General features: G+C 42.3%; 1 protein-coding gene across 3 annotated transcripts in view; it reads right to left on the minus strand.

The window, feature by feature from the left end:
* The window catches only part of TMEM192 (transmembrane protein 192), a 34116-nt gene extending 31354 nt beyond the window's left edge, over positions 1–2762 (minus strand). For 2 of the 3 annotated variants that reach the window (XM_055405018.2, XM_055405014.2), the window contains exon 1: positions 2659–2758. In XM_055405018.2, the coding sequence (XP_055260993.1) occupies positions 2659–2679 (21 nt within the window). In that variant the 5' untranslated portion in view covers positions 2680–2758. Of the gene's footprint in view, positions 1–2658 lie in introns of all 3 variants that reach the window. The other variant, XM_055405015.2, reaches the window with a different exon arrangement.
* Positions 2763–11057: the final 8295 nt, after the last annotated feature.

The raw sequence follows: 11057 nt of genomic DNA on the forward strand, positions 1-11057 counted from the left end.
CCCAGTACAGATTCTGAAAGGACTCCTGTCACTGGATCCCTTAAGCAGCCCTTGTTTGAATCCTTTCAGAGGATTAGGTGTTCATCTACCCTGCTGCTGCTGCTAAGTTGCTTCAGTCGTGTCCGACTCTGTGCAACCCCATAGACGGCAGCCCACCAGGCTCCTCCGTCCCTGGGATTCTCCAGGCAAAAACACTGGAGTGGGTTGCCATTTCATCTACCCTATATCCTTTCAAATAAATCCCTTTCTTCCTTAAAGTAGCCATAATTGGTTTGCTCGCTTGCAAACAAAGAACGCAAACTAAAAAGTTTTTGCCTCTTTTAATTCATTTAGGTGTCTGGGCCTAGGACATGACACATAGTTTTTAGCTTGACTATGCCAAAGCCTTTGACTGTGTGGATCACAATAGACTGTGGAACATTCTGAAAGAGATGGGAATACCAGACCACCTGACCTGCCTCTTGAGAAACCTGTATGCAGGTCAGGAAGCAACAGTTAGAACTGGTCATGGAACAACAGACTGATTCCAAATAGGAAAAGGAGTACGTCAAGGTTGTATATTGTCACCCTGCTTTTTTAACTTATATGCAGAGTACATCATGAGGAACACTGGGCTGGAAGAAGCACAAGCTGGAATCAAGATTGCTGGGAGAAATATCAATAATCTCAGATATGCAGATGACACCACCTTTATGGCAGAAAGTGAAGAGGAACTCAAAAGCCTCTTGATGAAAGTGAAAGAGGCGAATGAAAAGGTTGGCTTGAAGCTCAACATTCAGAAAACAAAGATCATGGCATCTGGTCCCATCACTTCATGGCAAATAGATGGAAAAACAGTGGAGACAGTGTCAGACTTTATTTTTTTGGGCTCCAAAATCACTGCAGATGCTGATTGCAGCCAGGAAATTAAAAGACTCTCACTCCTTGGAAGGAAAGTTATGACCACCCTAGATAGCATATTAAAAAGCAGAGACATTACTTTGTCAACCAAGGTCCCTCTAGTCAAGGCTATGGTTTTTCCAGTGGTCATGTATGGATATGAGAGTTGGACTGTAAAGAAAGCTGATGGCCGAAGAATTGATGCTTTTGAACTGTGGTGTTGGAGAAGACTCTTGAGAGTCCCTTGGACTGCAAGGAGATCCAACCAGTCCATTCTAAAGGAGATCAATCCTGGGTGTTCATTGGAAGGACTGATGCTAAAGCTGAAACTGCAATACTTTGGCCACCTCATGCGACGAGTTGACTCACTGGAAAAGAGTCTGATGCTGGGAGGGATTGGGGTTGGGAGGAGACGGGGACGACAGAGAATGAGATGGCTGGATGGCATCACCGACTCGATGGACATGAGTTTGAGTGAACTCCAGGAGTTGGTGCTGGACAGGGAGGCCTGGCGTGCTGTGGTTCATGGGGTTGCAAAGAGTCGGACACGACTGAGCGACTGAACTGAACTGGGTGGGAGAAATCATATCCACAAATACCAAACGTAGGCAATTGTTCATACCTAAAGTGACCGAGCTATGTAGCTGTTGGTGAAACATTACTCTCCAATTGTTTGGTGAAACAAATTTCTAGGATTGTACTAATCTTAAAGCTAAAAGTTACAGATCCAAGAACCCAGAGGCAGCTTAGCACCAAGCAACAAGCATTTACTGCACACATTTTTATGAGTCTCATTTTCCATTTAGATACTCATTTTCTCCACACATTTGCAATTCATGAATCTCACCCTTTAAGAATTCAAAAGCAATCCATTTTTCTTTAAATATATGAATCTCAAATCTACGTGCAGGTGTTACAGTTAGCTTTCCATTTCTCATAGTGGAAAAAACATGGTTTTTAGTCCTAACATTAGAAATTGTTTGGTCTTTATTTAGTCAAAATAATTGAACTATGGTCACTATTTGCACAAGAATCTAAGGTATTGTAGGGCTTGAACTGTATTTCAAGTGTCTTGCCTGATGCATCTCATTCAGTGGCAGGATCACAGTAATATTCCTATTAATTTATTAAATCAGTGCTCTAATATAACTATCAACTTTGCATTTTCTCAACAGGAAGAATTTTGTGTCAGCGGGTAATCTAGTTAATTCTGGGCACAAATACATGCTTTTCTTAAAAATATTTTAATACACTTAAGCAGACGTTTACAGTTACACTGCACTCTACACCGTAACTAGTGCAGTGGCTTCTTTATAATGTGGTTTGGATCCATCTTAAGTAAGATTTAAAAATCCCTACACTCCTACCAGGCCTTCATTCAAAACATCGCATTGTTTTTCTCCAATGTGGGTTTCCGGGTGATGATAGCGACAGATTTGCCCTCAGCGCCAAGGCCGGAGGCCAAGAGGAGGTGAACTCGCTCCTGCACCCGGGCCGCCCCGCGCCCGAGGCCATGCGCGCACCGCGGGTCTCCCCAGTTCCGGTTCCCAGGCGACCGCAAGGACTGGGCGCCCCTCCTGCCTCCTCTGACGAGAAAATAAGCACAGGGCCAGCAAGGGGCGGACCCCGCCGGCGACCCTGTGCCTCCTCCCACACACCGAAGCCCGGTAGCCGCGCGCAGAAGGATCCCCTCCACCAAGGCTGCTCCCAACCCCGTCTCTGCCCAGGGCGCCCAGCATCAGAAGAGGGGGATGCGGGCCGGTCGCGCGCCACCTGCACCTGAGCACTCACGTCCTCCATCCTGCCAGGCGCGAGAAGCCGCAGCCGGGCCGCCCAGCCTCCGCACCTGCCCCCGCGCCGCCTTCCGGGACACGCCCTGGGACCCGCCCTTTGCTTTCAATTGGCGGAAGCTTAGAGGCGGGACCCTCCTCCTCGCGTCTGCTTCCGGCGGCCGTCCCAGACCCGCCCCTCGCCCTCGATTGGCAGAGGGTCGAAGGACTGGTCCCACCTCTCGCGTACTATTGCTGGACTCTGAGGAGGCTGACCCGATACCTCGATCCCGAATGGCCGAGGCGAAAGGGGGCGTGATCCTTCCTGAAGTCCATCCCTGGGAGGCCGCTGCCGCAGGGAAAGCTGCACGGACTGAGAAGCCTGTGCTTGTGTCCTAGCTTGGCCAGAGATTTGGGCGCTAATGGATGCGTTCAAAGTCCAAGAATTGAACTATTTTTGACTGTCAGCTGCTTCTTTGTAAAGTATTAACTTTTCTCGGCTTTCCTTAGTTATTGTTTGCAGCGTAGGTCTGTGTATAGGACCAGCTGTAGAATCCCAGGTTTTCATTGATAGCACAAAACTCCACCAGCAGAGGAACAAAAAACAGAATAAAAACTGGTTTCGAGGACACAGTTAAAGATTTCACCAGTGGGAAAGGAGGCAATAAGGGTTGTTTTGTTTGTTTTTTTTTTTTTACTTTTTATTCCAGGTGAAATTGAACAAGAAATTTCATGGCATTTTTCTGAGAATACACTGCTGCTGCTGCTGCTGCTAAGTCGCTTCATTCGTGTCCGACTCTGTGCGACCCCATAGACAGCAGCCCACCAGGCTCCGCCGTCCCTGGGATTCTCCAGGCAAGAACACTGGAGTGGGTTGCCATTTCCTTCTCCAATGTGTGAAAGTGAGGTCGCTCAGTCGTGTCCGACTGAGTGACCCCATGGACTGCAGCCAACCAGGCTCCTCCATCCATGGGATTTTCTAGGCAAGAGTACTGGAGTGGCTTGCCATTGCCTTCTCCAGAGAATACACTATCATTTGTTAAAATGTGAAAGTGAAGTCGCTCAGTCGTGTCTGACTCTTTGCGACCCCCTGGACTGTAGCTTACCAGGCTCCTCTGACCATGGGATTCTCCAGGCAAGAATACTGGAGTGGGTTGCCATTTCAACCCACTCCAGGATCTTCCCAACCCAGGGATCGAACCCAGGTATCCTGCATTGGAAGCAGACACTTTAACCTCTGAGCCACCAGAGAAGCCTGCTTAAAACATAAAAAAAGTTAAAATTTCTGTCAGTATAAGCCCACTTTATTTTGATATTGTAGTAATACGCTGTCATACTTTTTAATGCCTATTTGTACATTGTGTATGGTGTAGTCTTGTTTATACCATAGTTGAAATAAAATTATTTAAGTATCAGCAAAGGAAAAGATGGAAGAGCAAGCAGATCAAGCCAGTTAATCCTAAAGGAAATCAACCTGAATATTCATTGGAAAGATGGATGCTGGAGCTGAAGCTCGAACAGTTTGGTCACCTGGTGTGAAGAGTCGACTCATTAGAAAAGACTCTGATGCTGGAAAAGGTTGAGAGCAGGAGAAGGTAGCAACAGAGGGTGAGTTGGTTGGATGGCATCACCAACTTGATAGCTATGAGTCTGAACAAATTCAGGGATGTAGTGAAGGACAGGGTAGCGTAGCTTTCTGCTGTCCGTGAGGTCACAAACAGTTGAACTTAGCAACTGAGCAACAACAAAACAAAAATGAACATTTGATCTTTAATATCTCAGTTCAGTTCAGTTGCTCAGTCGTATTTGACTCTTTGCGACCCCATGAAACACAGCACGCCAGGCTTCCCTGTCCATCACCAACTCCCGGAGTTCACTCAAACTTATGTCCACAGAGTCGGTGATACCATCCAGCCATCTCATTCTCGGTCATCCCCTTCTCCTCCTGCCCCCACCTTTCCCAGCATCAGAGTCTTTTCCAGTGAGTCAACTCGTCACATGAGGTGGCCAAAGTATTGCAGTTTCAGCTTTAGCATTAGTCCTTCCAATGAACACCCAGGATTGATCTCCTTTAGAATGGACTGGTTGGATGTGCTGGCAGTCCAAGGGACTCTCAAGAGTCTTCTCCAACACCACAGTTCAAAAGCATCAATTCTCCGGCGCTCAGCTTTCTTTATAGTTCAACTCTCACATGCATACATGACCACTGGAAAAGCCATAGCCTTGACTAGATGGACCTTTGTTGACAAAGTAATGTCTCTGCTTTTTAATATACTGTCTATGTTGGTCATAACTTTTCTTCCAAGGAGCAACTGTCTTTTAATTTCATGGTGACAATATACAGCCTTGACATACTCCTTTTCCTGTTTGGAACCAGTCTGTTTTTCCATGTCCAGTTCTAACTGTTGCTTCCTGACCTTCATATAGGTTTCTCAAGAGGCAGGTCAGGTGGTCTGGGATTCCCATCTCTTTCAGAATTTCCACAGTTTCTTGTGATCCACACAGTCAAAGGCTTTGACATAGTCAATAAAGCAGAAATAGATATTTTTCTGGAACTCTCTTGTTTTTTCCATGATCCAGCGGATGTTGGCAATTTGATCTCTGGTGCCTCTGCCTTTTCTAAAACCAGCTTGAACATCTGGAGGTTCACAGTTCATGTATTGCTGAAGTCTGACTTGGAGAATTTTAAGCATGACTTTACTAGCAATTCTGCGGTAGTTCGAGCATTCTTTGGCATTGCCTTTCTTTGGGATTGGAAGAAAACTGCCCTTTTCCAGTCCGTGGCCACTGCTCAGTTTTCCAAATTTGCTGGCATATTGAGTGCAGCACTTTCACAGCATCACCTTTCAGGATTTGAAATAGCTCCACTGGAATGCCATCACCTCCACTAGCTTTGTTCGCAGTGATGCTTTCTAAGGCCCACTTGACTTCACATTCCAAGATGTCTGGCTCTAGGTGAGTGATCACACCATCGTGATTATCTGGGTCATGAAGATCATCTTTGTACAGTTCTTCTGTGTATTCTTGCCACATCTTCTTAATACCTTCTGCTTCTGTTAGGGCCATACAATTTCTGTCTTTTATCGAGCCCATCTTTGCATGAAATGTTCCCTTGATATCTCTAATTTTCTTGAAAAGATCTCTTATTTTTCCTATTCTGTTGTTTTCCTCTATTTCTTTGCATTGATCACTGAGGAAGACTTTCTTATCTCTTCTAGCTATTTTTTGGAACTCTGCATTCAGATGCTTATATCTTTCCTTTTCTCCTTTGCTTTTCGCTTCTCTTCTTTTCACAGCTATTTGTAAGGCCTCCTCAGACAGCCATTTTGCTTTTTTGCATTTCTTTTCCATGGGGATGGTCTTGGTCCCTGTCTCCTGTACAATGTCACGAACCTCCATCCAGAGTTCATCAGGCACTCTATCAGATCTAGTCCCGTCCCAGAGATCCCCATCGTAACCTGTAATATGCATCGACCCTGAACTGGTGATTCATTTCACATATGATAATATACATGTATCAATGCCATTCTCCCAAAACATCCCACCCTCACCCTCTCCCACAGAGTCCAAAAGACTATTCTATACATCTGTGTCTGTTTTGCTGTCTTGTATACAGGATTATCATTATCCTCTTTTTAAATTCCATATATATGTGTTAGTATACTGTATTGGTGTTTTTTCTTTCTGGCTTGCTTCATTTTGTATAATAGGCTCCAGTTTCATCCGCCTCATTAAAACTGATTCAAATGCATTCTTTTTGATGGCTGAGTAATACTCCATTGTGTAAATGTACCACATCTTCCTTATCCATTCGTGTGCAGATGGACATCTAGGTTGCTTCCATGTCCTGGCTATTATAAACAGTGCTGCAATGAACATTGGACTATAGTACATGTGTCTCTTTCAATTCTGGTTTCCTCGGTGTGTATGCCCAGGAGTGCGATTGCTGGATCATATGGCAGTTCTATTTCCAGTTTTTTGAGCAATCTCCACACTGTTCTCCATAGTGGCTGTACTAGTTTTCATTCCCACCAACAGTGTAAGAGGGTTCCCTTCTCTCCACACCCTCTCCAGCATTTATTGCATGTAGACTTTTGGATAGCAGCCATTCTGACTGGTGTGAAATGGTATCTCATTGTGGTTTTGATTTGCATTTCTCTGATTATGAGGGATGTTGAGCATTTTTTCATGTGTTTGTTAGCCATCTGTATGTCTTCTTTGGAGAAATGTCTGTTTAGTTCTTTGGCCCATTTTTTGATTGGGTTGTTTATTTTTCTGGAATTGAGCTGCAGCAGCTGCTTGTATATTTTGGAGATTAATCCTTTCTCAGTTGCTTCATTTGCTATTATTTTCTCCCATTCTGAAGGCTGTCTTTTCACCTTGCTTAGAGTTTCCTTTGCTGTGCAGAAGCTTTTGATTTTAATTAGGTCCCATTTGTTTATTTTTGCTTTTATTTCCAATATTCTGGGAGGTGGGTCTTGGAAGATCCTTATGTGATTGATGTCGGAGAGTGTTTTGCCTATGTTCTCCTCTAGGAGTTTTATAGAATCTGGTCTTACATTTAGCTCTCTAATCCATTTTGCGTTTGTTTTTGTTTATGGTGTTAGGAAGTGTTCTAGTTTCATTCTTTTACAAGTGGCTGACCAGTTTTCACAGCACCACTTGTTAAAGAGACTGTCTTTTCTCCATTGTATATTCTTGCCTCCTTTGTCAAAGATAAGGTGTCCATAGGTGCGTGGATTTATCTCTGGGCTTTCTATTTTGTTCCATTGATCTATATTTCTGTCTTTATGCCAGTACCATACTATCTTGATGACTGTGGCTTTGTAGTAGAGCCTGAAGTCTGGCAGGTTAATTCTTCCAGTTCCATTCGTCTTCTTCTTCAAGATTGCTTTAGCTATTCGAGGTTTTTTTGTATTTCCATACAAATTGTGAGATTATTTGTTCTAGCTCTGTGAAAAATATCTTTGGTACCTTGATAGAGATTGCATTGAATGTATAAATTACTTTGGGTAGTACACTCATTTTCACAATATTTATTCTTCCAATCCACAAACACGGTATATTTCTCCATCTATTAGTGTCCTCTTTGATTACTTTCACTAGTGTTTTATAGTTTTCTATGTCCAAGGCTTTTGTTTCCTTAGGTAGATATATTCCTAAGTACTTAATTCTTTTCGTTGCAACAGTGAATGGAATAGTTTCCTTAATTTCTCTTTCTATTTTCTCATTATTAGTGTATAGGAATGCAAGGAATTTCTGTTTGTTGATTTTATATCCTGCAACTTTACTGTATTCATTGATTAGCTCTAGTAGTTTTCTGGTAGAGTCTTTAGGGTTTTCTGCGTAGAGGATCATGTCATCAGCGAACAGTGAAAGTTTTACTCCTTCTTTTCCAATTTGGATTCCTTTTATGTCTTTTTCTGCTCTGATTGCTGTAGCCAAAACTTGGTCATGATGTATGATCTTTTTAATGCGTTGTTGGATTCTGATTGTTAGAATTTTGTTGAGGATTTTTGCATCTATGTTCATCAGTGATATTGGCCTGTAGTTTTCTTTTTTGTGGAATCTTTACCATGTTTTGGGATTAGGATGATGGTGGCCTCATAGAATGAGTTTGGAAGTTTCCCTTCCTCAGCAATTTTTTGGAAGGGTTTGAGTAGAATAGGTGTTAGCTCTTCTCTAAATTTTTGGTAGAATTCAGCTGTGAAGCCGTCTGGACCTGGGCTTTTGTTTGCTGGAAGATTTCTGATTACAGCCTCTAGTTCCATGCTTGTGATGGGTCTGTTCAGATTTTCTATTTCTTCCTGGTTCAGTTTTGGCAAGGTGTACTTTTCTATGAATTTGTCCATTTCTTCCAGGTTATTCATTTTACTGCCATATAATTGCTGATAGCATTCTCTAATAATCCTTTGTATTTCTGTGTTGTCAATTGTGATCTCTCCATTTTCATTTCTAATTTTATTGATTTGGTCCTTCTCCCTTTGTTTCGTGACGAGTCTGGCTTGTGGTCTGTCAATTTTATTTACCTTCTCAAAGAACCAGCTTTTGGCTTTGTTGACTTTTGTATGGTCTCTTTTGTTTCTTTTGCATTTATCTCTGCCCTAATTTTTACGATTTCTTTCCTTCTACTGACCCTGAGGTTCTTCATTTCTTCCTTTTCTAGTTGCTTTCAATGTAGAGTTAGATTATTTAGTTGACTTTTTTTCTTGTTTGTTGAGGTGTGCCTGTATTGCTTTGAATTTCCCCCTTAACACTGCTTTTACAGTGTCCCAGAGGTTTTGGGTTGTTTTGTTTTCATTTTCATTCATTTCTATGCATATTTTGATTTCTCTCTTGATTTCTTCTATGATTTGTTCATTATTCAGCAGTGTGTTGTTCAGCCTCCATATGTTGGCATTTTTAATAGTTTTTCTCCCGTAATTGAGAATATTTATAATTTTTATATCTTCTTCTTGGATTGATTCTTTGATCGTTATGTAGTTTCCTTCTTTGTCTCTTTTCACAGCCTTTGTTTTAAAGTCTATTTTATCTGATATGAGTATTGCTATTCCTGCTTTCTTTTGGTCTCTATTTGCATGGAATATCTTTTTCCAGCCCTTCAATTTCAGTCTGTTTGTGTCCCTCATTTTGAGGTGGGTCTCTTGTAGACAACATATATGGGGGTCTTATTTTTGTATCCATTCAGCCAGCTTTTGTCTTTTGGTTGGAGCATTCAACCCATTTACGTTTAAGCTAATTTATTGATAAGTATGATCCGATTGCCATTTTCTTTATTGCTTTGGGTTCGAGTTTATACACCCTTTCTGTGTTTCCTGTCTAGAGAAGATCCTTTAGCATTTGTTGGAGAGCTGGTTTGGTGATGCTGAATTCTCTCAGCTTTTGCTTGTCTGTAAAGCTTTTGATTTCTCCTTCATATTTGAATGAGATCCTTGCTGGGTACAGTAATCTGGGCTGTAGGGTATTTTCTTTCATCACTTTAAGTATGTCTTGCCATTCCCTCCTAGCCTGAAGAGTTTCTGTTGAAAGATCAGCTGTTATCCTTATGGGAATCCCCTTGTGTGTTATTTGTTGCTTTTCCCTTGCTACTTTTAATATTTGTTGTTTGTGTTTGATTTTTGTTAATTTGATTAATATGTGTCTTGGAGTATTTCGCCTTGGGTTTATCCTGTTGGGGACTTTCTGGGTTTCTTGGACTTGGGTGATTATTTCTTTCCCCATTTTAGGGAAGTTTTCAACTATTATCTCCTCAAATATTCTCTCACGGCCTTTCTTTTTGTCTTCTTCTTCTGGGACTCCTATGATTCGAATGTTGGAGCGTTTAACATTGTCCCATATGTCTCTAATATTGTCCTCATTTCTTTTAATTCGTTTTTCTTTTTTCCTCTCTGTTTCATTTATTTCTACAATTCTATCTTCTATCTCACTTATCCTGTCTTCTGCCTCTGTTATTCTACTGTTGGTTCCCTCCAGAGTGTTTCTGATCTCATCTATTGCATTATTCATTGTATATTGACTCTTCTTATTTCCTCTAAGTCCTTATTAAACCTTTCCTCCATCTTCTCAATCCTTTTCTCCAGGTTATTTATCTGTAACTCCGTTTTGCTTTCAAGATTTTGAATCATTTTCACCATCAAAATTTGAAATTCTTTATCAGGTAGATTCCCTATATCTTCCTCTTTTGTTTGTGTTGGTGGGTATTTATCTTGTTCCTTTACTTGCTGGGTATTTCTCTGCCTCTTCATCTTGCTTATTTTGCTGTGTTCGGGGTGGCCTTTCCCTCTTCTGGCAGTTTGTGGAGTTCTCTTTATTTTGTAGTTTCCTCGCTGTGTGTGGGGTTGGACGGGTGACTTGTCAACGTTCCCTGGTTAGTGTAGCTTGTGTCGGTGTTCTGGTGGGTGGAGCTGGATTTCTTCTCTCTGGAGTGCAATGAAGTGTCCATTAATGAGTTATGAGATGTCAGTGGGTTTGGAGTGACTTTGGGTAGCCTGTATATTGAAGCTCAGGGCTATTTTCCTGTGTTGCTGGAGAATTTGCATGGTATGTCTTGCTCTGGAACTTGTTAACCCTTGCGTGGTGCTTGGTTTTAGTGTAGGTATGAAGGCGTTTGATGAGCTCCTATCGATTAATGTTCCCTGGAGTGAGGAGTTCTCTGGTGTTCTCAGGATTCGGGCTTAAGCCTCTTGCCTCTGGTTTTTGGTCTTATTCTTGGAGTAGCCTCTAGCCTTCTCTATCTGTCATTTCCAAGGTGGTTCCCTCTGTTTTATCTTCTGTTTGCTGGTCTCTTCAGTGTCTAATTTCCGCCCTCACACTAGGGTGCGGGTGGACACTTTTAAGGCTCAGTTGTTCAGTCCTGTTCTGGGAAGGGTGGAACACTGCAGACAAATATCTCTGGCGTCTGTGGGGAGT

Source organism: Moschus berezovskii, chromosome 19 (genome assembly GCF_049115385.1).
Source record: "Moschus berezovskii isolate FMDL1 chromosome 19, NW_MosBer_1.0, whole genome shotgun sequence".
NCBI lineage: Eukaryota > Metazoa > Chordata > Mammalia > Artiodactyla > Moschidae > Moschus > Moschus berezovskii.